At 46.6% G+C, this 27,648-nt stretch overlaps 1 protein-coding gene across 1 annotated transcript in view; it reads left to right on the forward strand.

The window, feature by feature from the left end:
• PABPC1L (poly(A) binding protein cytoplasmic 1 like) overlaps window positions 1-27,648 on the forward strand; it is a gene marked incomplete at its 5' end in the record, with an annotated part of 266,227 nt that overhangs the window by 69,045 nt on the left and 169,534 nt on the right. The window contains one exon of the mRNA XM_082271768.1: window positions 8,508-8,647. Coding sequence (XP_082127894.1) covers window positions 8,508-8,647 — 140 coding nt within the window. The remainder of the gene's footprint in view (window positions 1-8,507; window positions 8,648-27,648) is intronic.

Here is a 27,648-nt window from a genome sequence, read left to right on the forward strand (position 1 = left end):
CATCAGCGGTTTCTACACTTTTCCGTAGAAGAGAACCACTATCAGTTCGTGGCGTTACCTTTCGGTCTCGCCACGGCTCCTCGGGTCTTCACGAAGGTGTTGGCCCCAATGTTGGCACTACTGCGCCAAAGAGGCATATCGATTCTTGGTTACCTAGACGATCTTCTGCTTCATGCAGAGTCTCCTCAGACCTTGCTACAAAACATAGAAATTACTATGATTTCTTTACAGGAATTCGGGTGGCTGGTGAACCAGCAAAAGTCTTTTCTGGTTCCCACCCAGAGGCTCGAATATCTGGGTCTAATTCTAGACACAGTCAGGACAAGAGTTTTCCTTTCGGTAGGGAAACTCCGAAAGATTCAATCAGCAGTCCAGTTGTTACTATCCAACAGCTGGTCTTCCCTTCGGACTTGCATGAGGGTTCTAGGGTTGATGGTGGCTTCCTTCGAAGCAGTCCCATTTGCCCAGTCCCATACCTGAATTCTTCAGCAAGAGATTCTTCTCAGATGGAATCGGAATCCGGAATCCCTGGACAATCAGATCCGATTGAGCAAACAGACCAGAGAGTCTCTGGTCTGGTGGCTTCGGTCTCCGATGCTCAGCCAGGGAAAGTCATTTCTGCCAATATATTGGACGATAGTGACCACGGATGCCAGCCTATCCGGATGGGGAGGAATTCTCGGTCAGTTATCTGTCCAGGGACTTTGGTCCCCGGAAGAATCCAGGTTGCCGATAAATGTATTGGAACTGAGAGCGATCAGACTTTGTCTGATTCACTGGACCGAGCAGCTCCAGGGCAGCCCGGTTCGGATCCAGTCGGACAATGCCACGGCCGTGGCTTATGTCAATCACCAGGGGGGCACCAAGCGTGTCCGAGCGGCCAAAGAAGTGGCTTGCATTCTTCGCTGGGCGGAAAGATTTGTTCCAGCGATCTCTGCGGTGTTCATTCCGGGGGTGGAGAATTGGCAGGCAGATTATCTCAGCCGTCAGACTCTGGATCAGGGGGAATGGTCCCTCCATCCAGACGTTTTCCACCAGTTGTGCCTACGGTGGGGCACCCCGGATGTGGATCTGTTGGCATCACGATTCAACAGGAAAGTTCAGAGATTCGTGGCTCGCTCCCGCGATCCTCTAGCAGAGACCGCAGACGCACTGATCGCCCCGTGGGGGCAATACCAGCTAATGTATGCATTCCCTCCTCTCGCGTTACTGCCAAGACTTCTTCGCAGGATAGAGGAGGAAGGAATTCCAGTAATTCTGGTAGCTCCGGACTGGCCTCGTCGAGCTTGGTACGCCGACGTGGTCAGACTGGTGGCAGACGTCCCGTGGAGACTTCCTCTCAGGGAGGACCTACTGTCTCAGGGACCGATCTTCCATCCTGCTTTACGATCGCTGGCTTTAACGGCCTGGCTATTGAGACCCAGGTGCTGAAGGACAAAGGTTTGTCAGCTTCAGTTATTCCTACTCTAGTTGAAGCAAGGAAAGCGACTTCCAGAAAGATTTATCATCGTACATGGAAGTCCTACATTGCATGGTGTGAACCTCTGGGGTTCCGTCAACGGTCTTATTCGATTAGTCGAATATTAGCTTTTCTGCAACAAGGGGTTGAGCAGAAACTGGCCTTGAGTACTATCAAGGGTCAGGTCTCAGCATTAGCTATCTTCTTTCAGAAGCCTTTGGCTACTCATTCCTTGGTGCGGAATTTCATCCAGGGGGTGCGACATCTGGCTCCGCCAGTGCGCGCGCCGTTACCACCCTGGGATCTTAATTTAGTGTTGTCGGTTCTTCAGAAACCTCCCTTTGAAGATATTAGGGAGATTCCTCTACCTACGTTGTCCCAGAAGGTGGCCTTCTTGGTGGCTATTACTTCTGCACGCAGGGTGTCAGAACTGGCCGCATTATCTTGTCGTTCACCATATCTGGTGGTTCATAGAGATAAGGTGGTTCTTCGTCCGAATCCATCCTTCCTACCAAAAGTGGTTTCAGAATTTCATCTGAATGAAGAAATTGTATTACCTTCCCTGTGTCCTAAGCCCAGTCATCCTCGGGAGTTTGCTTTACACTCCTTGGATGTGGTCCGGGCGATCAGGGTATACTTGAAAATGACAGACTCGTTTCGCAAGACGGATTCACTTTTTGTGATCCCGGATGGACCCAAAAAGGGGTTGCCTACATCTGCCGCGACCATTTCCAGATGGATCAGACAGACGGTGGTACAGGCTTATTCTATTAAGGGTCGGGAGCCCCCGTTCCCTGTTAAGGCGCACTCCACTCGGGCGCTTAGTGCGTCATGGGCCTTTCGCCATCAGGCGTCAGTGGTCCAGGTGTGCAAGGCGGCTACCTGGTCGTCGGTGCATACCTTTACAAAACATTATAAAGTTGATGTAATGGCATCATCTGATGCCGTGTTTGGCCGCAAGGTTTTGCAGGCCGCCATTTGAGGAGACCAGTGGTCTGCCTCGAGGGTTTTTTTCCGTTGGAAATTTTTCTTTTTAGTCTCATTCTTTGTTTATAATGAGCCTTTAAAACTTCTAGTTTGGCACCGGTTGGGCCTTCTAGATTGGATTTGATTTTTGTCAATCCCACCCCTCATTTGTGGCACTGCTTCTGGATGTCCCAGCTCTTGAGAATCAAGAAGACTACGTCTGTCAATGAGCGATAGAGAAAAATGGATTTTTTGTAAGATCTTACCGTAAAATCCTTTTCTCTTAAGCTCATTGACAGACGTAGTACCCGCCCCTCTATCATTGAGTTGGGTTGGGTTAAATTCTCTGTTACTGCTTTAGAACAGAACTGATTCCCTGTAGCAGAGAGAGGGAGGATATACCCTCAGGGACTGCCCCTAAGGTGGAGCCAGAACGTTTTGTCTTTCTGCCTAGTCCTACTCCTGCGGAGACAACATAACCCAGCTCTTGAGAATCAAGAAGACTACGTCTGTCAATGAGCTTAAGAGAAAAGGATTTTACGGTAAGATCTTACAAAAAATCAATTTTTTTTTTTTTTTTCCCCCCTGCAGGTTTTTTCTCTATTTTTACACAGACTTGTTTAAGCTACACCCAGATGCTGTTAGTCTCTACACTACATCAACTACTGTATTGATTAAACAAATCGTACAATCTGGTATCATATGAGATGATAAATTTTCGTGTTTGCCCTTTTGGATAGTTTCGGATGAACCGTTGTGATTGGCTTTCAAAAGCTGTGTATGAGCGATTAACGCACGATCGCTTCGAAAGTGGTATCTCTTTGTATGATTTTCTGATCTTCTGTACCATGCTTCAGGAAGGCCAGGTTTGTTTTGGTGCAAGACGACCTTTGTGGACACATGCATGTGCACATGTTGCGGTGCTTGTCCCTGTACTTGGGGAAACTGCTGGACATGCATTAGTATTCATGCCTTGCAGCATGTGCGCTGGCTCAACACTGATAATGACACCAAGCCACCTATCTAAACTAAAACACTTCTTGGACAATGAATATGGCTGTTATGCTCTTCTGTGCATGACCCAGCTTGCCTCGGGACCTGCTTTTGGACCTTTGCTTAACCATTGTGTTCCTCAGCCTGTTTGCTTGACACTACTTTGCTGCCCAGCTTTTACCAACCTTGGCTTGAATCCTCAACTCCCTGTTTCCTGAATGGGTGCCTTCAATGCCCAGCCATTACTGGAGATCTAGTACTTGCATATAAAGAGAAGTTGTCAGAAAGCAACCAGAAATTCTCTATGAAAAATCTGGGATATAATACATTTTTTTATATGAATTGTATTTTGGGGAAAAAAAAAAAAAAATGAATTGTATATAATTATGATCTGGTACGTGTTTTCCTGTTTTATCCACGTCCATGCCCTTATTGTTTATCTACTCATTTATGTGTTGCTGACTGTGTCATTTACTGATATTATGCTGCGTCATTGTTCTTTATCATGCAGTAATAAAGAAACTCAAATTGTGATACTATCTTTTTGATTGGACTATTTGAGACAGCATTGACCTCACTCAAAGTCCCATTATACCCCTCTCCCTTCTTGCAACTTTACAATTACTTTTAAGAAACTGTCCAGATTGGATATTCTTGATTCTCTTGAGGATCTGATCCATCACCATCATGCAATTTAGCTTGATTGTAGACTTCAAAAAAGATGAACAGAGTGGCCCAACAATACGCAAACCACCTGGGGATGCTACTTATGTGTCATCCACTCCAGTTTCACCTGCACTTGTCAACTCAACTATGTCATCTGAAACTTAACCTAAACTTGGGTTTATATGCTTGCAACCTTCCACCAGGTAAAGATTATGAGCACAACAGTACAATCCTTACTATTGCAGGGAAGTGGACCATTACCTTCACGCCAGCCTTATAAATTTGTTCCCTGTTCAGATGTTGCCAAATATTCTGCAGGGAACAGCTTCGCTCACAATGCTTTACCTTCTTTTCTACAGATAATCAGAAAATTCAGACCTGAACAATCCTTCACCCTGGAGCATGTAGCTGCTTCACTCAATGTAAGATTCCCTTGGTGAGCCAAGACTTCATAAGTGACCATTCACTTGCCCAATGGATCCATTCTGAAATCTGGAACAATAACTCAAGAGACTTTTCCATTATTAACCTTGTCTGCCACGTTCATCAATAATAATTTGTGTTTGAACATGTTTCCATCTCCTTTGATCCCTTTTTATGCTGGGCATTCCCTGGCTACTAGCATTCAAACCTCACGTGGATTGGGGATCAAAGAGTAACACTCCTTGTTTTCCACCAGCAGCAATGTTTCCAGAGGATTTCATCTGACTCTGCATCTGTTCCTTAACTTGATTCCAAAGCCCTCCACTATACCAATTTTTTTGGACATCTTTGTCAAATAGAAAGCTGACTAATACAACGTCATTGGTCTCATGACTGCCTGATTTGAACTATTACCAGTTTCTGAAATACCTTTTTGGTTGGATACTTCAACTGTTTGCAAGAACTCCTCACATTTGGTAAATAAACCAGAATCTGAAGAAGACTTTATTCCTCCATCACCATCCCCTGCCAAGCAGAAATATTCTTCATGGATAAAAAAATCACTTGATTTGGTCACTTTGAATATTCCATGAGGCCTTTTTAGGTTATGCAATTCTCCATCCACTTTCCAGCATTTTGTAAACTAGATTTTTCTTTTGTTCATTGACCGATACAGCTACATATCTTCTTTGACCCATGGGTTATGCTGCTCTTCCTAGGAGTAGGACACTAGGAGGAAAAAGGGTGAATAAAAGTTAAAAGTTAAAACTTCACTACGCCTATGGGGCAGTCCCAAGAGGTATACTCCCACTTCTTGCTCTAGGATCGTTTTTTTTTTTTTTTTTTTTTTTTCTGCCTAGTCGGGAGTAAGGACCTAGCTCCCTGCTGGGATCTCTGGTCCTGCCATTTTTTCCTTTTTTAAACTGAATTTATTTTTTTCTTTTATTTTCTGTTCCTGTGAGAACTACAATCAACTGCCGGACTGGACGACAGATTGGATATCCTAGATCCTTACGGTCTTCCCAGTCTGGCCAGCAAGCATGCGCAGGCTTCAGCTCCGCGCTAGTTTGGCAGTGACATACTCCCACTGGACGGGGACTGGCCTGCGAGTGAAACACCTTGCAAGAGCGCACACGACCTGGTCGTGGTCTAATTTGCAGCGTACCTCTAGCCCGCACACCCCCTATTCCAAGATGGGGAAGGTGGTCTGCCCGGAGTGGTGCCCATCCGGTTCCAAGGTGTGGTAAGTAGTGTCCCCCCTTCTTCCTTTGTGGTCCCATGGGCCCCTCCTTGAGATGGTTGGACCCCCGGTTCCAGTCCATTCCCCCAGTCCCTCTAACAGTCACGGTGGTCTTTTGGCACCAACCTACCCCCACTCCCCCCCCCCCCTTTTCCCTGGATGAGGTAGTAGCTGGCTTTGCCACTTGCTCCTGTAAGGGGGGGCGGATGTGGTTGTTGCTTACCAGGCTGTCTGGATCACACACGGGTGTCTTTAAAAAAGTTCCCGGCCCACTGGGGGTTAGTGACTGGGGCAGGGATGTTCTCTGGGGTCCCTGTGGTGGTTATTGGGCTGGGGGGGGGGGAGCGGGTGTCTCCTCATCCATAGGTATGCGCCTCACCTGGCTGGATCAGACCGAAAATTTAGTCCGCTGCCTACTCACGGCTGTCTGAGTGTCTGACCGAGCTGATATTGCGGGCAGTACTGCCGACTGATGCGCGCCTCACGAGGCCGGATCGGGCAAAAAATTGAGGCTGTGGGTGTCTGGGTGCCTGGCCAGGCTGTCCAAGTGACTAACCAGGCTGTCCGAGCTGCTGATATAGCGGACGGTGCTGCCGACCGATGCGTGCCTCACGGACCGAAGGTTGGAGCTGCGGCTTTGCAGCTTACTCGCGGCCAACGGAGCTTGCTGTCCAGGTGACTGATGCTGTCTGAACTCCTAACCGAGCTGCTGATCAAACTAACGGACGGACTCACTAACGGACGGACTCACGACTTACGCGGCACGTAGGCTTGCGGCCTACTCGCGGCTGGCTGTCCGAGCTGCTAGCCAGGCTGCCCGAGCTGATTACCAGGCTGTTTGGGCTGACTCCCCAAAGGAAATGTGGTTTGCAGGCCACTGTTGGAGAGGATTAGTCCTCTTTGAGGTGTACTTTTTTGTCAGGTGATTTCCAGTTGTTCCTGGTTGAGCTTCTGTTTTACCTGGTTGGCTACGTTTTAGCCTTTGGGAAGTATATTGCTGTGTACACACCCCTCATGTTGACACTGCTCTACAAGGCACTAAAGTTTTTTTAAACTTTTTTTTTTCTTCAGCTTTTTACCCACAAACAGTCAAGCTGAACATACTAATCAGATGCTAGGACAATTTCTATGGTTCTTCTCGTCTTCCTGCACAGGATGACTGAACAGGGATTCTTCTCTTAGCAGAATTGGCCTACAACAGTTCTGTAAGTTCTGCCTGCACGCTCTATTTTTTTTTTTTGCATGTTTTTTACTTCACATTTTTTTTTTTTTTTTTAACCAGATGGGGTTCCCAACTTTTTAGTCACTGCACATTAAGGGAGGCTGGAATTTTTTAAAGCCCTAGAACAAAATATAACAGTACATGAAACCATCACGAAGGCCAGAGCTGATTAATTTCTTTTGACAAGAAATGGAAATATGACCTAAATCTTAAGGCAAGAGGCAAGGTGAGGCTGTTCGCTGTCAACCTAAATTTGATGTGCCCATTCAAGAACCTGGTCTGTAGATATATTTGCCCATTTTCTATTTAAAAAAAAAGTTTATAGGCCACTGGATTCATTTTTTACCAGAAACCTAAGGAATTCATCCAGTCTTTCATGTGCTGCTATTAAAGCCTGCTGTTTTGAATCCATTTCTTGGGTGGAGTTCAGGACCTCTTGCTCCTACAATGATTAATGGCAGTAAGGAATATTAAGTCAAAACTATTCTGGACTGCAGGATAGTATCTTAAGTGGAAAGCAGAAACCAACATACTTAAGATTCATATGAACATTTTCTAGGCTTATCCTAAAAAAATGTCCTTGAGCAGTGTAATGAAGGTCTGGTTTGTTCTACTACAAGAAGTCCAGTGCAAGGCACATACATGTTATGGAACGTGACCCTGAACTTGGGTTGACTGCTGTACATGCATTGACATGCATTTGTCTTGATGCTGAATGGCTTAAAGAAACTTGGACACTGCTTAGACCGGTTATTGTCTAATAAACTGCGACCTGCATTTTGTGCCATCCTGTGTACTACCAGCTTTGGACCTGCTTTTGTACCTTTGCTTAGCCATTGTGACCTCAACCTATTTGCGTGAGAACTACCTTCTGCATTGTATTTCTGTTGCACAGCTGTTACTGACCTTGGTTTGAATCCTGTATTTAAATCTGTTCTAAATTAGTCGCTTCACTGGCTGTTACTGACTTGAATCTCAGACTTTGATCTAGTCTACTGAATTAGTAACTTGCTGCTCAGCTGTTCCCAGCCTCCTCTTGTATTCTGTCTAGGTCCCTAAGGCTGGCCATACACGATACAATTTTCTGATCAATTTTCTTGAAATTTACCTTCAACTATGTAGTACAAAGGCCTACCTAATTGGATACAAGTGAAAGTGTTGTTTAGCTTTGACCTCATATTATGTGGTTTGTGGTAAATCTAACAAAGTGTACAACGAAAGTTGGACATATATGGCCAGCCTAACGTACCTGGATGTTCCTGTCCAGGAGTTTACAGTTGCCTGGTGCAGGCATCTGCTAGCTTCAACCCATCTGGTATTGCCAGACGCATCGACACTCGTGCCGATCCATGTCCTTGCATTCCCTTTTGATACTTTATGGATGTTAAACAGGAGACACAAGAAAGACCTCCTTTTCAGCTCTGTCTCTACCAGGTATGTGACAAAGGCTTTCTTTAAAATATGTGGATTTTAAAATCTAAATTTGTAATAAAACTAAATCCAGGGCTAGAGATTAGTTTTCTCTTTCCTGTTCTCAGATTTGTTGGCCATTTTAAGTCAAGAAAAGAAAGGGAAATGGAATATGGCGCAAAAGTGATGGAGTTCACCAACGTATATATAAAAAATTTTGGAGAAGATATGAACGATGAAAGGCTAAAGGAGATCTTTTCTGCTTTTGGTATGCAACACCCTTTTATCTCACACCAGTGCCATTGAATGATTGGAACACTACACCCTACATGTAATGAGACTTGCATAGTTTCACTTTCAATAGATTTTTATTGACGTTATGGAAGATATACAATGTAACTCATACAAATGCTCAAACGTGACTAACATATAGAAAAAAAGGTGTCAGAATGTGTCCACAAGTCATGTAAAACAATATAGATTTTTACAGTAGAGCTCAGTAGGTGTGACATTCTACAAGTCAGAGGTGCAGTACCAAAATACTACTATTGTGAACTGCATTAAAATAGGTGTGGGAGGGGTAAGGGGAGAGGGCAAATTTGTATTAACCATGAACTAGTAGACACTTTTGGATTAAATAGAATCGGGCCCTACACAGAAAGTAGTCAAGAAAAATATATAGACTCCAAGGCCTTCCAGGATCGGGGGGCTAAGAGGGAAAAGAGAGCCGGAGAAGGACGTCGGGAACGCCCTAGCCAGAAACGAAACTTACACTAGTTACATTAGTTACTCTTTAAAATATGTTAAAATATGTATCAAATAGCAATTTATCTTAAGAGTATGTTTGTGTCTATCTTTTCCCTGCATATCGTCCCTTCTTAAAATGTAAGAGAAAAGTGTAAAGGTGTATCGGTTGTAAACCAATTAACACTGAAAGTATTTATTTGAATCTCTCTGGTCTTTAGGCTATGACAGAGTGGGCATTAAAATTCTCCCAGTTGCCTGTACAAATTTTCTCTTTCGTCCATTGATGGACACAGCTTCTGATTCTTCTTAATCATTGGTTATACTGCCCCCTACAGGAGTAGGACACTAGGCAGGAAAAAGCTTGACTACTCCTATGGGCAGTCCCAGGGGGTATACACCCACTCTCGGCTATAGGCACTCAGTTTTTTTCTGCATAGTCAGGAGTAAGGACCTAGTTCCTTGCTGGGATCTCTGGTCCTGGCGATTTTTTTTTTTTTTTTTTTTGTTTTGTTTTGTTTTTAATTGGAATTTTCCTATCTTTTGTTATTTTGTTCCTGTGAGAATCTACAATCAATTGCCGGACTGGATGATCTAAATGCAGAGGGCCCCCCCCCACACCAGTCTGGCCCACGACACAGCCCACTGGACGGGGCCTGGCTTGCAAGTTAAATGTCCCGCAAGGACGCATATGACCTGGCCTCGGCCTGAGTCACAGCGTTTTTCCTGGACGTCAGCACCCTAATTACGATGGAGCGGTGTCCACCCTGTTCCTGGTATGGTAGCTGACCCCCCTCTACTCCTGGGGGGTTTTGAGGTTTGTGGGCCCCTCCCTGGTACATTGGGACCCCTGGGTTACCCTTCCAGCCCCTCGTTTCAGTGGTTACTGGGTGAGGTTATGAGCTGACTGTTGCCACGTACTCTTATGGGGGGCTGGTTGGAGTTGCTGCTGACTGGGTTTTCCTGGTGCACAATGGTGGGTTGAGCAGGGTTCCCTGCCATCCTGGGGGTTAGTGACTAGGGCAGGAATGTCCTCTGGGCTCCCTGCGGCAGTTGTTCGCCTGGGGGAGCGAATAATTTAGCATCCGTGGGCCTCACGTGGCTAGATCCGGCCGAAAATTTAGACCGTGTCTTTGCGGCCTACTACTCGGAAACTACGCGAGGTGGCCCCTGTAAGTATGGCTAAAGCCACCGCCTCCTATTTGGGAATCCGCCCTTACCTCTGCTGCTCCTGGGTGGTGGGGCTCGTGTCCAAGCGTCTGGGCGCCCACAAAAATCTAGACCGCGGCCGAGTCGGGCGCCTCTGTTGGGGGGCGGCATCAGTGCGTTTAGGTGAAGCCCCCAGTCTTTCTTTGGGCATCTCCCGGGCAGGGATCCGTGCACTTGCGGCTGGGCCTCCACAAAAATTTATGCTGCGGCTTGTGGCCTGCTAGGCCATGTGGTCAGCTTGGAGCCTGTAACGGAACCGCTGACCCACACTGTACTTGTCTTCCGTCAGTATATGGCTTCCTTGCAGTCATGAACATATATACCAGATTTTCCCAGCTGCCCTCATACAAAGCTAGCCAACAACTTGGCTTGTACAAGTTTTGGAACCTTCTCCTTGAACAGTTTTACACTCAATTTATACTCGCATGAACACATCCCCATTCTGATCAAAATACCACACACAGGTCAGGGGTTACCTGATTACATTATTATATGCAGATGAAATTGTATACAGAAACCAAATTAACCTGAACTAATTATCTAGCCATCTGGACAGAACAATGTGGGTTCATTAACATTTAACAATGGGACAGGCAGACTTGACACAATCCACATCCCACCTCAAAACAGACAATAGGACAAGACTGCCAATAAAAGTCTGTCTGTCTCCTACATTGAAGTTCATGGAATATACATCTACATATTGCTATGATTATTTAGGAATCGGACTTCATGGCAACAGGCTATAGGTCTCACAGTGTAAAGTGGGATTAAATCTTCATATTTCTTGAGAGATATTGCTGACAAATATTACTGTCCCACTTGAAGCAATCCAAACCATTAAGTAGGTCTTTCACTCCCAGTGACGGTGAGTACCGTCACAGAGACTCCCTTAGAAGGGGTGGAACTGTGGGGGCGCTTCATTTATTGACAGCCTTGCCGCCATTATTGTGTGAGGTACCTGCCCCTTTTAGCGCTGCGGTACCATCAGGGTACCCTGCCTGCGCGTCCGCGTCATGGTAGGCGGCCCCCTTTTAAGGGGGCTATTTCCTATTATGCCCTCTATGAAGGGCTCAGAGGGCGACCCCCCCCCTGTTTTTTTTTTATGGGGTTCAGTAGGTGGTCAATTTGTGGACCCTTGGTCGACGTCCCCTTTGTGGGATCACAGTTGGTATCCTCCCCTTATTGTTATGTTTTCCGGGTGAGCTTAGTATATAGTGACCCTACTGGGTCTGCATCCACGCACCCTGAGTGCTCAGATAGTGAGGATGATTCCTCTGCTCCTCTAGCCGCACATGAAAAGGCGCTGGTTGATACACTGTTTGTGTCAGTGCGTGACACTTAAAAAATGGAGGTTGCGGCTGATGCTGTGTCAGAGGCGCCGGTCCCTTTTGGCACCCACAGGCCCTCCAAAGCAGCGAGGGTGTTCCCTTTTCCGCTTACTTTGACAACATTGTCACAAAATGGGGATTTCTGAAACTCCGTGGTTCCTAAGCGCTTTTTGCTTGCGCTGTCCTTATGAAGATTAACTGTATTTTAAAGGTGGACGGTCCCACCTGTAGTGGACTCGCTGGTTTCCAGGTGAAATAAAGCTACCTTCCGGTTGAGGAGTCCTCGGCCTTTAACTTTCCAGCTGATAGAAGGGCGGAGTCTCTGGCCCGCCATGTGTTCGCTGTGGCTGGTTCGCGCACTTAGGCCGGTATTTAATATTGCCCTGGTGTTGCAAGCTCTGACCTAGTGTGCTAAACTTTAACGCAGAAACCTGGAGGGTAAACTGCTTCCCCCTGTCTTTGCAGAGCTGGCGGATCAGTTGGTCCAGGGGGTTTCGGCAATTGTCCTTTGGCGTATTATTTGGCTGAAATACTGGTCTGCGGAACAGACTTCTAAGAAGGCCTTATCAGATTCCCCCTTGTAGGGAATTGCCTGTTTGGAGGTTCCTTGGATGACATTGGTAAGGGACTCACGGGGGGGAGGGGGTAGAGAGTACTCTTCTACCTAGGGCAAGGAGCCACGTTGTAGACTTGGGCCTTTCTCTTTGGATCCGAAGATGTTTATTTGTCCCTCAGGGTCTCAAGACAAAGAATAAAGTCAGGCCCTTCACCGGAGGTTCCAAGAGGACCTGGTCTGGCAAGCCACAAGCTGACTCTTCCAGACCTGCAGACAAGGCGGCCTCTGCCTGAAGAGGTGCGCTCACCCATATCTGGGGTGGGGGGATGTCCTTTGCTGGTTTCTGGATTCATGAACCTCCCTAGTATAGGCCACATGGGTTCATGAAGGTCAGGCTACAAGATCGAGTTTGGTTCTTCCCTTCCAACCTGCACTTGTCCCCAGATCACTTACGGGTCTCTTTATGGTAGTGCAATACTAGTGCCTTTAAGGAGTTATTGTTCCCATTTCGGAATGTTTTTTCAGGGGTTTTTACTCAAACCTCTTTTCAGTTCCCAGGAAGGAAAGCAAGGTACATTCAATTCTGGACCTCAAGGCACTAAACTGCTGGTGCAAGTACAGAAGTTCCGCGTGGAGTCCATTCACACAGTACTGCCGCCCCCAAGTCAGGGGGATTTCTTCTCGCTTCTATCGACATCAAGAATGCCAGCCTACCCATTTAGGAGTCTTTGGTGCTGTCCATAAAAACTGGACTATCTGGGTCTGATTCTGGGCCAAAGAGCCTTTTCTTCCTCTGGAAAAACTGCAGACATTTCTGGAGACAATTTAGCTTCTGTTCAGCAGACGGTCATCTCTCTGGGCTTGCATGCAGGTGCTGAGCCTGATGGTGTCCACCCTCGAGGCGGTCTGTCTGCTAAAGAGATTCTGGTGAAATGGGACAAGTATCCACGGTCTCTAGAGGAGGCTTCATTCTCTGGCACTTAGAAGGGAAAAAAATCTTTTCTCCCCCTGTACAAGACGGTTGTCACCACGAATACCATTCTGTCCGGGTGGTGAGGCGTCAAGAGAAGAGATCTGTGCTCAGGAGGTCTGGACACTGACAGAGTCCAGACTGCCGAATAATGTTTTGGAACACTATTATCAGCCTTTGTCTGGCTCATTGAACAATTCGTCTTCAGGGGTGTCCGGTACGGATTCATTTGGACAATGCCACGGCTGTGGTCTGTCAATCACCAAGGGGGCACAAATGGTTTCCTGGCGGCTCAGTAAGTAGCCGCAATTCTAAGGTGGGCTGACCGATTCGTTCCAGCCCTCTCAAACTTCTGCCACAACTCCCTTGCATGCTCAAAGCCGAAGGGATTCCGTCCAGACTGACTTCGCCGGTCTTCAGTTGATCGGGTACGGCTGGTCGCAGGTGCTCCTTGGCGGCTTCCTCTCAGGGAGGATCTGCTGTCCCAAGGACCGATCTTCTATCCTGCTTTAGTCACTGGCTTTGATGGCTTTGCTATTAAACGCCAGGTGCTGAAGGATGGAGGTTTGTCTGAGTCAGTGATTGCTATGCTAGTGAAAGCTACAGTGCCTTGCGAAAGTATTCGGCCTCCTTGAACCGTGCGACCTTATGCCACATTTCAGGCTTCAAACATAAAGATATAAAACTGTAATTTTTTGTGAAGAATCAACAAGTGGGACACAATCATGAAGTGGAAAGACATTTATTGGATATTTCAAACTTTGTTAACAAATAAACTGAAAAATTGGGCGTGCAAAATTATTCAGCCCCTTTACTTTCAGTGCAGCAAACTCTCACCAGAAGTTCAGTGAGGATCTCTGAATGATCCAATGTTGACCTTAATGACTAATGATGATAAATAGAATCCACCTGTGTGTAATCAAGTCTCCGTATAAATGCACCTGCACTGTGATAGTCTCAGAGGTCCGTTTAAAGCGCAGAGAGCATCATGAAGAACAAGGAACACACCAGGCAGGTCCGAGATGCTGTTGGGGAGAAGTTTAAAGCCAGATTTGGATACAAAAAGATTTCCCAAGCTTTAAACATCCCAAGGAGCACTGTGCAAGAGATAATATTGAAATTGGAGTATCAGATCACTGCAAATCTACGAAGACCTGGTCGTCCCTCTAAACCTTCAGCTCCTACAAGGATAAGACTGAGCAGAGATGGAGCCAAGAGGCCCATGATCACTCTGGATGAACTGCAGAGATCTACAGCTGAGGTGGGAGACTATGTCCATAGGACAACAATCAGTCGTATACTGCACAAATCTGGCCTTTATGGAAGAGTGGCAAGAAAGCTATTTCTTAAAGATATCCATAAAAAGTGTAGTTTAGTTTGCCACAAGCCACCTGGGAGACACGCCAAACATGTGGAAGAAGGTGCTCTGGTCAGATGAAGCCAAAATCGAACTTTTTGGCAACAATGCAAAACGTTATGTTTTGGCGTAAAAGCAACACAGCTCATCACCCTGAACACACCATCCCCACTGTCAAACATGGTGGTGGCAGCATCATGGTTTGGGCCTGCTTTTCTTCAGCAGGGACAGGGAAGATGGTTAAAATTGGGAAGATGGATGGAGCCAAATACAGGACCATTCTGAAAGAAAACCTGATGGAGCCTGCAAAAGACCTGAGACTCGGACGGAGATTTGTCTTCCAACAAGACATTGATCCAAAACATAAAGCAAAATCTACAATGGAATGGTTCACAAATAAACATATCCAGGTGTTAGAATGGCCAAGTCAAAGTCCAGACCTGAATCAAAGTGAGAATCTGTGGAAAGAACTGAAAACTGCTGTTCACAAACGCTCTCCATCCAACCTCACTGGCCTCAAGCTGTTTTGCAAGGAGGAATGGGCAAAAATTTCAGTCTCTCGATGCGCAAAACTGATAGAGACATACCTCCAGCGACTTACAGCTGTAATCGCAGCAAAAGGTGGCGATACAAAGTATTAACTTAAGGGGGCTGAATAATTTTGCACGCCCAATTTTTCAGTTTTTTAAGTTTGAAATATCCAATACATTTCGTTCCACTTCATGATTGTGTCCCACTTGTTGATTCTTCACAAAAAATTAGTTTTATTATATCTTTATGTTTGAAGCCTGAAATGTGGCAAAAGGTCGCAAAGTTCAACTGGGCCGAATACTTTCGCAAGGACTGTACTTCTAGGAAGATCTACCTTCATACATGGAAGACGTACATTGTGTGCTGCGAGTCTCTTGAGGTTCATCCTTGTTCCTTCTCAGTGGATCGGGTCTTGACCTTTTCTTTAACAGGGGGTTGAACAGAAAATAGCCTTGAGTACCATCAAGGGCCAGGTATCGGCTTTGGTGGTCTTTTTCCAATGACCTTTGGCCTCCCACTCCCTGATGCGTACCTTTTCTTTAGGGTGTCTGACATTTTGTTCAATGCAGGTTTCGTTGCCGCCCTGGGAACTTAACGTGGTGCTTTCAGCTCTACAGAAATCTCCCTTTGAAAATTATTCGGGAGGTTTCCCTGCCTGCGCTGCCCGGAAGTGGGGGGGGGGGGGGGTTTGTTGGCTATCACCCCCTGATATCACCTGCAGGGTGTTGGAACTGGCGACGTTCTCCTGTCATTCACCTTACTGATGATTCACAAGGATACGGTGGTGCTTTTTGGCCCTGTTCGTCATTCCTTACTAAGGTGGTCTCTGACTGTCATTTGAATGAAGACATTGTATTACCTTCACTGTGTCCCAGGCTAAACGTCCAAAGGAAATTACCTTGCATGCCTTGGATGTGGTCTGGGCAATTAGGGTGTTCCTGGCAGCTACGGAGTCTTTTAAGAAGTCAGACTCCCTATTTTTGCACACGGACGAACCTCGCCTCCGCTTCTTCTGCGACCATTTCCAGATGGATCAGACAGATGACGGGTCAGGTTCCTCCTTTTCCCTGTCAAGGAGCATTCTACTAGGGCACTTAGGGTCTCTTGGGCTTTCCGTCAACAAGCGCCGGTAAAGCAGGTTTGCAAGGCAGCCACCTGGTCGTCAGTGCACACTTTAACAACATTTTTATAATGTGGATGTGTTGGCATTTGTGGATGCTTTTTTTAGCCGGAGGGTTTTGCTGGCTGCTGTTTAGAGGACCTGGTCCTCTTTGTGGGTGTATTGTGTTTTTTTTTTTTTTTTTTTCTCAGGTGAGCTCAAGTTGTTTATGGTTGAGCTCCATGTTACGTGGTTGGCTATGGTTCGCCTTGGGAATCTTTTTCTGCTGTTTCCCACCCCTCCATGTTTGACACTGCTTTGGGACATCCCAATGGTTAAGAAGATCAGGAGCTGTGTCCGTCAATGAACGAAAGAGAAAATGGGATTTTTGAATTGCTGTAAAATCCATTGACGGGCACAGCACTCACCCCTCCTGTGGAGAGGGCTTTCTTCTGATACTGCTTAGAACAACTGAGAGCCTATAGCTGAGAGTGGGTTTATACCCCCTGGGACTGCCCATAGGCGTAGTAAAGCTTTTTCCTGCCTAGTGTCCTACTCCTGTAGGGGGCTGTATAACCAATGGTTAAGAAGAATCAGAGCTGTGTCCGTCAATGAACATTAGAGAAATGGATTTTACGGTAAGTCAAAAATCCAATTTTTACGAATCTGGAAATATAGCATTTCCACAGCTGTACGCTCCTTGATTTAAAAAAAAAAAAAAATGGAGTGATCAATTTACATTACTGTCAATGTAGATGAGGATCCCAAACTGAGAAAGTCATATAAAGGATACATACATTTTTTTTGTTTTTTAAAATCCGAAAGGAAAAGTGTGCACAAAAGGTATTTCTCGATCGTTCATTGACAGACGCAGCGCCATATTCTTAACCATTGGGTTATGCTGCCCCCTACAGGAGTAGGACACTAGGCAGGAAAAAACTTTACCACGCCTATGGGGCAGTCCCTGCAGACATACACCTACTCACTTTGCTATAGGATTCAGTTTATTTTTGCCTAGATTAGGAGTAGGACCTAGTTCCTGGCTGGTACTTTGTTTTTAGCTTGTATTTTTTATTTAATTTTAAAGGGAACCTTTGTTTTTAGCTAGTTCTGTTCTGAGAGAACTGTAATCAACAGTCGGATGGGGTTTCAGACTGGATATCTTGGATCCTTAAGGTCTCCCAGTCTGGCCAGCGACCTCGTGTAGGTTATAGCCCTGAGCTAGGCCTCGCCACGACAGAGCCCCAATGGACGGGGCTGGCCCGCAAGTAAAACACCTCGCCGAGACGCTCACAACCTTATTTGCGCTGGACATCAGCAGGTGAAAGACCTTTGGGTGTAGGGACCATTCCCCCTGATCCAAAACCTGAGTACTCAGGTAATCCGCCTGCCAGTGCTCCACTCCTGGGATATGCATGGTGGAGAGGGCTGGAACAAAATTTTCTGCCAATTTCAGGATTTCGCCCACCTCCCGGGCAAGACACTCTTGGTGCCCCCTTGATGATAGATGATTGAATCTGAACTGGACAACCCTGCAGAAGGACAATGACAATCAGGTGCCTGGACAGACTACCTCTCCACTCGGTGTGGGGTTGCTGACGACCAAGGGGCACGGTGCGACTCAGGCCGAACCAGGTTAGAAACATAGAACATATGTTTCTATGTTCTATGTTTCTAACCTGGTTCGGCCTGAGTCGCACCGTGCCCCTTGGTCGTCAGCAACCCCACACCGAGTGGAGAGGTAGTCTGTCCAGGCACCTGATTGTCATTGGTATGGTGAGTAGTGTTCCCCCCCCCCCCATAGCTCTGGAGGTCTTGGGTCGGATGTGGGCCCCTCTCTGGGAACGTTGGACCCTCGGGTGCCCCCCATTCCCCCTGGCCTCTCTGTATGTACTAGGCTCCCCCAAGGGCTTCCTCCCCACCATCATAGAGGTCCCTACCTCAGTCAGTGGCGGGGGGGATGGGCAGATGCTGCTATAGCGGTTCTGCGGGGGGGGGGGGGGTTAATCCGGTTGGGGGTCCCTGCCGCGGCTGATTCTGCAGCGTCAGCGACGCAGGTGTCTTTTGGCACACACAAATCCCAGAAGTCGGGCCAGGTTTTCCCTTGTCCGGAACTTTTTGACAAAATTGTCTCTGACCAATGGGGGTGTCTCATAACACGTTAGTGGTGCCGAGGCGCTATCCATTCGCTGACACTGTAACCACAAAATGGCCCGTTCCACTGAACAAATCTACTGTGGTCCCAGTGGAAGAGTCTCCAGTCTTTAAAGACCCTGTGAATAGAAGGTTTGAGTCTATGTCCCGCCACTTGCATGGGATAGCGGGCTCAATACTTAAACTGATCTTCATGATCACTCTGGTGTCCCAGACCATAACGGAATGGGCAAAGTTAATAAAAAGTTACCTGGAAAAGGGGCTTACAGGTGGGAAGAGTACTCTTCTTCCTCAATCCTCCAAGGGCAAGTCACCACGTAATAGATGGGGGCCTTATTTAACGGCCCACAGGCGGCCTTTTCGTGCCACCGGCATGCAGGAGACAGGATCCAAGCCATTTAGGTTTTCTGGGGGTTCCAAGAAGACATGGTCGGGAAAGCCGAGAGCAGCCCCCCCAGATCTGCAGACAAATCCCCGTCTGCATGAAGGGACGCCCTCATCCGTATCTGGGGTGGGGGGAGGTCTTTGTTTCTTTATGGAACCATGCACCGCCTTGATTCAGGACAAATGGATCCATGAACTGATCCGATCGGTTTACAAGATTGAATTCAGGTCCCGAATGTCAGACAGATATTTCCCATCCAATCTCCAGATTGATTAAGGAATCTATGAGGGGCGGTAAAGGATCTGCTGTCGCAAGGGGTGATTGTACCGGTTCCCTCCCGGGAATGCTTTCAAGGGTTTCATTCAAATTTGTTTACTGTTCCCAGAAAAGAGGGAAAAGTGCGTCTAATTCTGGATCTCAAAGCTCTAAATCGTTTTTTGTGCAGGTTCGGAGGTTTTGAATGAAGTTAATTCGCACTGTAGTGTCGTCCCTACAGCAAGGGGACTTTTCGGCCTCTATCAATATCAACGATGCATATCTGCATAATCCTTATTTGTACTGGACATCCGCATTTCCTTCGATTTGCTGTAAGAGAGGAGCATTATCAATTTGTGGCGTTACCCTTTTGGCTCAGGTTATTGGCTTTACTGCGACAGCAGGGGATTGCGGTCCTAGGGTACTTGGATGATCTGCTCTTAAAAGCGGATTCCCACGCAGTTCTGGTGGGCGATTTGTCTATCACTGTCTTGACTCTGCAAGAGTTTGGTTGGACTATCCATTTCAAAAAGTCTGCTCTGGTCCCAACCTCCAAGTTGGTTTATCTGGGACTGACTCTGGACTCCGCTTGGGCGAGGGTGTTTCTCCCCTGGAAAAGCTGCAAAAGTTGCAGAGGGTGATTTGTTTGCTGTTATCCAGCAACCTGTCCTTGCTGCGGACTTGCATGCGAGCTCTAGGTCTTATGGTGTCTACCTTCAGGGTGGTTCTGTTTGCTCAGTTCTACACAAGACCATTGCAAAGGGAAATTCTTGTCAAGTGGAACAAAGATCCAAAATCCTTGGACAATATGATTCGGTTGAGTCACAGCACAAGGAGTGCTATTCTGTGGTGGCTTCACTCGTTGGCCTTAAGCCAGGGCAAGTCCCTCCTCCCATTGCATTGGACTGTGGTAACAACGGATGCCAGCCTGTCTGGCTGAGGAGGAGCGCTTTGGAAGCTGTGTGTCCAGGGGACCTGGACTTTGGAAGAGTCCAGACTACTGATCAATATTCTGGAACTCGGAGCGATAAAACTTTGCCTGAGTCACTGGACAAATCTTCTGCAGGGTTGTCCAGTTCAGATTCAATCATCTATCATCAAGGGGGCACCAAGAGTGTCTTGCCCGGGAGGTGGGCGAAATCCTGAAATTGGCAGAAAATTTTGTTCCAGCCCTCTCCACCATGCATATCCCAGGAGTGGAGCACTGGCAGGCGGATTACCTGAGTACTCAGGTATTGGATCAGGGGGAATGGTCCCTACACCCAAAGGTCTTTCACCTGCTGTGTCTGGTGGAGGACACCCGACGTCGACCTGTTAGCCTCTCAAACTCAACAAGAAGGTACAGAGGTTTGTAGTCAGGCCTCGGGATCCTCTGGCTGAATCCACAGACGCACTGGTGGCTCCTTGGGGTCAGTATCGACTGATCTATGCGTTCCCTCCACTGAAACTCCAGCCGAGGCTTCTGCACAGAATGGAGGTGGAAGATTTCCAGTCATTCTGGTGTCCCCAGACTGGCCTCGCCGGTCTTAGTACGCAGATCTGGTAAGGTTGGTCACCGATGCTCCTTGGAGAATTCCTCTCGGGGAAGATCTGCTGTCTCAAGGGCCAATCTTCCATCCTGCTTTACAGTTGCTGGCTTTAATGGCGTGGCTGTTGAAAGCCAGGTATTGAAGGATAGGGGTCTTTCTGACTCCTACACGGTTGAAGGCTAGAAAATCTACCTTCAGGAAGATCTATCCTCGTACGTGAAAATCGTACATCTCATGGTGTGAATCGCTGAAGGTGCATCCACGCTCCTTTTCGGTGGCTAGGATTTTGCTTTTCTCCAAAGAGGGGTTGAGCAGCGGTTGGCCTTGGGTACCATTTAAAGCCCAAGTGTCAGCTTTGGCTGTTTTATTTTTTCCATCACCCTTTAGCTACACGTGCTTTGAGTCGCACACTTGTATTCAAGAGGTTCGCCACGTGTCTCCTCCGATTCCTCTGCTTACACTGTCACAGAAGGTAGCCTTTTTGGTGGCTATTACCTTTGCTCACAGAGTATCTGAATTGGAGGCACTATCCTGCCGTTCACCTTATCTGGTGGTCCACAGAGATAAAGTGGTACTTTGTCCTAATCAAGTTGTTTCTTCCTAAGGTGTTTTCTGATTTACATTTGAATGAAGACATTGTGCTGCCTTCACTCTATCCTAAGCTCACACATCCAAAGGAAATTGCCTTGCATTCTTTGGATGTGGTTCAGGCAATTAGGGTGTACCTGACGGCTACTCAATATTTCAGGAAATCAGAGTCTTTGTCCTCACGGAAGGACCTCGAAAGGGATTGGCTGTGTCTGCTGCGACCATATCCAGATGGATCAGGCAGACGGTTGTACAGACTTATAAATGACCAAAAAGTCTAGCGCCAGAATTAATATGTGCAATAATTTAAGAAATCAGAGGAAATAATTCCAAACAAAATAATAAATGCAGTAATATCACCAAAGAGTAAGTATATAAATGCAAACAGAATATTATAATGTGTATCAAATCGTATCCATACTGAATTATATAGGTACATATAAAATCAAGTGCTCTAGGTATCCAAATAATGTGGATGGTGAAAGCAAAAAGTCCCAGAAAAGTCCAACGTTGCACCTCCATGAAGGTGCTCCAGTGAACCACCACCAAAAGATGCCAAGCCTCTCACCTTAATTTTTGACCCAAGAGTCACCCCGGATCAAATACAGCTATGCCCCACTGGGGTCAGTAGATGGTAGGAGGGATGGTATAAGGGCTCCAACAGGTTTCCTTGGACCATATAACACTTGCTTTCCTGTTGGCAGCCTGTGCACACATTCACAAAATTCTAAAAAGTAGATGTGTTGGCATCCTCAAAGCTTTTTTTGGCTGCAAGGTTTTGCAGGCTGCTGTTTTAAAAAAAGAAAATATAGTTGTTCCTGGTTGAGCTCCATGTTAACTGGTTGGCTAAGTTTAGCCTTTGGGGAATTATATTCTTTCTCTGCGTTGTTTTCCCTCCCCTCATGCAAATACTGGTATGGGAATTTTTCAATGATTAAGAAGACTATGGAGCTGTGTCTGTCAATGAACTTTAGAGAAAAGGATTTTACGGTAAGTCAAAAATCCAGCTTTTTGCTTAATAGGCACAAGAAGCTTTTTTTTTTTTTTTTTTTTTGTATGTATGTAATATAAATATATTTGTGTGTGTATGTATATGTGTGTGTGTGTGTGTGTGTGTGTGTGTGTGTGTGTGTGTGTATATGTATGTGTGTGTGTATATATATATATATATATATATATATATATATATATATATATATATATATTATAATCCGTTCAAAACTTTTGGGTCACCCAGACAATTTCATATTTTTCATGAACACCCTTTTTATCAAACGAGTTGCAAAATGAATAGAAAATATAGTCAAGATATAATAATTTTGTCCTTCAAACTTTGCTTTCATCAAAGAATTCTCCATTTGCAGCAATTACAACCTTGCAGACCTTTGGCATTCTAGCTGTCAATTTGTTGAGGTAATCTGAAGAAATTTCACTCCATGCTTCCTGAAGCACCCCCCACAAGTTGGATGGGCACTTCTTACGTACCATACGGTCAAGCTGCTCCCACAACCGCTCAATAGGGTTGAGATCTGGTGACTGCGTTGGCCACTTCATTACAGACAGAATACCAGCCGACTGCTACTTCCCTAAATAGTTATTACATAGTTTGAAGGTGTGCTTTGGGTCATTGTCCTGTTGTAGGAGGAAATTGGCTCCAATCAAGCGCTGTCCACAGGGTATGGCATGGTGTTGCAAAATGGAGTGATAGCCTTCCCTATTCAAAATCCCTTTTACCTTGTACAAATCTCCCACTTTACCAGCACCAAAGCTGCCCCAGACCATCGCATTACCTCCACCATGTTTGACAGATGGCGTTAGGCACTTCTCCAGCATCTGTTCACTTGTTCCGTGTCTAAAAAATCTTCTAGTGTGATTGAAACACCTCAACCATAGATTCGTCTGTCCATAACATTTTTTTCCAATCTTCCTCTGTCCATTGTCTGTGTTCTTTTGCCCATCTTGATCTTTTTTCCTTTTTATGGCCAGTCTCCGATATGGCTTTTTCTTTGCAACTCTGCCTAGTAGGCAAGCATCCCGGAGTTGCCTCTTCACTGTGGATGTTGAGACTGGCATTTTGCGGGTACCATTTAATGAAGCTGCCAGTTGAAGGACCTGTGAGGCGTTTATTTCTCAAACTAGAGATTCTAATGTATTGGTCCTCTTGCTTAGTTGTGCACTGGGGTTTCCCACTTCTCTTTCTATTCTGGTTAGAGCCGTTTGTGCTGTTCTCTGAAGGAAGTAGTACACACCGTTGTAGGAAATTTTCAGTGTCTTGGCAATTTCTCACATGGAATAGCCTTCATTTCTCAGAACAAGAATAGACTGTCGAGTCTCAGAAGAAAGTTCTTTCTGGCCGTTTTGAGAGTATATTAAACACAAATGCATATGCTCCAGATACTCAACTAAGTCAAAGGAAGGCCAGTTTTTCAGCTTCTCTAATCAGCACAAGTTTTCAGCTGTGCTAACATAATTGCACAAGGGTTTTGTAATTATCAGTTAGCCTTTTTTTTTTTTATGAATCTTTATTTCGTTTAACAAAGTAACATACAAAAAAGATGTGACAACAACGTCAAAGGTGTAAGGGGGGATGTAGCCAAACAGTGCCACAGCTCTGGGGGTACAAAAGTGCAAAGTGGTACATAATGCAAAGAAAAAAGGGCAATAAATGCAAACATAGTGCGATGCATAACCAACATTTGACAGAGGGCAGGCTGCCGTAGGTCACGAACCAGTTGACCAATGACAGCCACAGGCATCTATTTGGTGCGGAGCCTGGCTCAGGGGAGCCCCGAGCCAAAGCACACCGCAGGGGGAGGGGGCCAATGGCCTCCATCAGACCTCCCCCCAATGCGGCGCTTCAACCCGGGGCCCCTCCCAGCACACCCATCCACCCAAAGCGGGCAGTAGGGAGGTGCGCGACAGCTCTCACGGGAAAAACTGCATAACCCCAGGCCAACCTAGTGGCCTGAGAGGGTTAGAGGGGGAAAAAGAAATAACATAGTCTGCTCCGGCAGTCTGCCCAACACATTCGCAAAGCATCCCACCTGAGGTAGGCTGGGCTGCATGTGGTAGAAGAAAATGGGGAAATAAAGAGAAAAAAGCGGAGAAAGAAAGGGAAAAAAGAAGAGTAAGGGGAGAAAAAATAGGGTAGGGGAAAGACCCAAGGAATGAAGAAAAAGAGAATGTCGTACCTGCCAGGATCTGGAGCGCACCATGCCTCCATGAGGTCCTCCCGTCTATCTGAAAGTCAGACACCCTACGGAAGAGGGGCTAAGGGTTGGGTAGGTGGAGAGCAGCTAAGGATGGGTCAGCCAGCACCAACAGGGCCTGGTCGAGGCTCGAGGGAAGTACGGCTGAGTCACCCGAGTAATCTAGCCATGGTCTCCACCTTGTGTCATTGGGGTCCCTCTACATTTAGCCACCCAATCTTCTGCATCTCTTATGTTGTCTACCATCCGCCGCCACTCCGACCTGCCCAGGACCTGCGGCCGCTTCCAATAGATCGGGATCAGCCTCTTAGCAGCATTAAGGTGGTAAGGCAGAAAGTTACGTCTGCTTAACTTACGTTGCAGCTGAGCGGCATACAGGGAACGTGCAGGAGAAAGTGGAGGGGGCTGAAGGGCACATCCAGGTCGAGAACGGACTTGATCTGCTCCTGGATGTCACGCCAAAAGGGGGCAATGAATGGGCAGTCCCCCCACAAGTGAAGTAGGGTACCAGTGCCACCACAGTTTCACCAACATGCAGAGGAGGGATGCAGAGGGATATATGTGGGCCAAGTCTGCCGGTACCAGCACGTCATGAGCTTGTAATTAGTTTCTTGCATCTTAGAGTCAACCGAGCCCGAGTGGGTTAGTTGGTAAAGATAGGAAAGCTGGGTGTCGGAAAGCTGTAGTCCTAGATCCCGCTCCCACAGCCGAACACATACGGGCGTGGAAGCGGAGGAAGCAGCACCTAACAGTTGGTATAACTCAGAGACCATATGGGGGCGTCCTGTATGAACAGGCTAACACAATGTGCAATTGGAACACAGGAGTGATGGTTGCTGGAAATGGGTCTAAGTACACCTATGTAGATATTCCATTAAAAGTCAGCTGTTTCCAGCTAGAATAGTAATTTGCCACATTAACCAGGTCTAGACTGTATTTCCGATTTAAATTAATGTTATTTTCATTGAAAAAAAAACAGTGCTTTTCTTTCAAAAATAAGGACATTTCTAAGTGACCCTAAACTTTTGAACGATAGTGTATCTATTGTATGTGTGTGTGTGTATATAATATATATATATATATATATATATATATATATATATATATATATATATATATATATATATATATATATATATATATATATATATATATATATATATATATACTGAACAAAATTTTAAACGCAACACTTTTGTTTTTGCCCCCATTTTTTATGAGCTGAACTCAAAGATCTAAGACTTTTTCTATGCACACAAAAGGCCTATATCTCTCAAATATTGTTCACAAATCTGTCTAAATCTGTGTTAGTGAGGGCTTCTCCTTTGCCGAGATTATCCATCCACCTCACAGGTATCAAGATGCTTATTACACAGCATGATTATTGCACAGGTGTGCCTTAGGCTGGCCACAATAAAAGGCCACTCTAAAATGTGCAGTTTTATCACACAGCACAATGCCACAGATGTCACAAGTTTTGAGGGGAGCATGAAAAAATTAATGGACGCCGTGAAGGGGGGGGGGCGCAGCGCAGGTGAAGCGAGCCGCTAATAGCTGTAAGGAAGTAAGCCGAGCTTTTTACTTCCCTGTCAGGCGGGTATCTCCTCCTCCTCCACCGGGCTGTGTAGTCTGAGCTACACTGGTTGCTAGGGCAGCCGACTGGCGTATAGCAACCAGTGACGTCTCGAGGAGAGGACCCAGAATGTAGAAGTGAGGAGGATCTTTCTCCTCCGCGCCTATGTGAGAATGGCTCCACCCACCTCCTTTATGCTCTCTGTGCTGCGGAGTGATCTCTCTCTCTCCCTCTCTCTCTCCCTCTCTCTCTCCCTCTCTGTCTCCCTCTCTGTCTCCCTCTCTGTCTCCCTCTCTGTCTCCCTCTCTGTCTCCCTCTCTGTCTCCCCTCTCTGTCTCCCCTCTCTGTCTCCCCTCTCTGTCTCCCCTCTCTGTCTCCCCTCTCTGTCTCCCCTCTCTGTCTCCCCTCTCTGTCTCCCCTCTCTGTCTCCCCTCTCTGTCTCCCCTCTCTGTCTCCCCTCTCTGTCTCCCCTCTCTGTCTCCCCTCTCTGTCTCCCCTCTCTGTCTCCCCTCTCTGTCTCCCCTCTCTGTCTCCCCTCTCTGTCTCCCCTCTCTGTCTCCCCTCTCTGTCTCCCCTCTCTGTCTCCCCTCTCTGTCTCCCCTCTCTGTCTCCCCTCTCTGTCTCCCCTCTCTGTCTCCCCTCTCTGTCTCCCCTCTCTGTCTCCCCTCTCTGTCTCCCCTCTCTGTCTCCGCTCTCTGTCTCCGCTCTCTGTCTCGCGCTCTCTGTCTCGCGCTCTCTGTCTCGCGCTCTCTGTCTCGCGCTCTCTGTCTCGCGCTCTCTCCCCTCGCGCTCTCTCCCCTCGCGCTCTCGCGCTCTCTCCCCTCGCTCTCTCGCGCTCTCTCCCCTCGCTCTCTCGCGCTCTCTCCCCTCGCTCTCTCGCGCTCTCCCTCTCGCCTCTCGCCTCTCTCCTCTCTCCCTCTCAAAAAGTGCTGTAGTGCGAGTGGTAATTGGCGCTGCCTATAATGTGCGTGAGATATTGTGGTGTCAACTCAAAATGTCACTCATGAAAACTCCACAACTCTTTTTGGGGGGGGGGGGGTGAGGCTAGGTTAATTACTAATGGTATTTGTATTATGTAGCATGAGGGAGTTAATGTATTGCCACTGATGCATTAGTGACTGACCAGTTGCAGTTAATTAACCCCTTTGTGCTTCATAAATGCAACCAGTGTTGACACTCCTGGTCACTGTTTTACTCCTATTGTACACTGAACAAAATTATTAAAAATGCCCCCATTTTTTATGAGCTGAACTCAATACATTAACCCCCTCATTCTGCATAATACAAATACCATTGGTAATTATCCTCGCCTACTATTTTAAAATCATTTGGGGGAAAAAAGTTGTTTTCAACTAAGGGCATCCTGAATTTTCGGTTTCTTTTTCGGCCCAGAATTTTCATTTCGGTGCATCCCTACTCATTACTGTACCATAAGCAGTCTCCAAAGATGTTTCAAAGAATTTTGAAGTACATCCAACCGGCCTCACAACTGGAGACCACGACTAACCAAACCAGCCCACGACCTCCACATCCAGCATCTTCACCTCCCAAGATCGTCTGAGACCAGCCACCCGGACAACTGCTGCAACAATCGGTTTGCATAACCAAAGAATTTCTGCACCAGCTGTCAGAAACTGTCTCAGGGAAGCTCATCTGCATGGTCGTCGTCTTCATCTGGGTCTCGACCTGACTGCAGTTCATTGTCATAACCTACTTCAGTCAAATGATCACATTCAATGGCGTCTGGCACTTTGGAGAGGTCTTTTCTTCATGGATAAA

The sequence above is a fragment of the Pelophylax lessonae genome, assembly GCF_965119305.1.
Source record: "Pelophylax lessonae genome assembly, chromosome: 11".
NCBI lineage: Eukaryota > Metazoa > Chordata > Amphibia > Anura > Ranidae > Pelophylax > Pelophylax lessonae.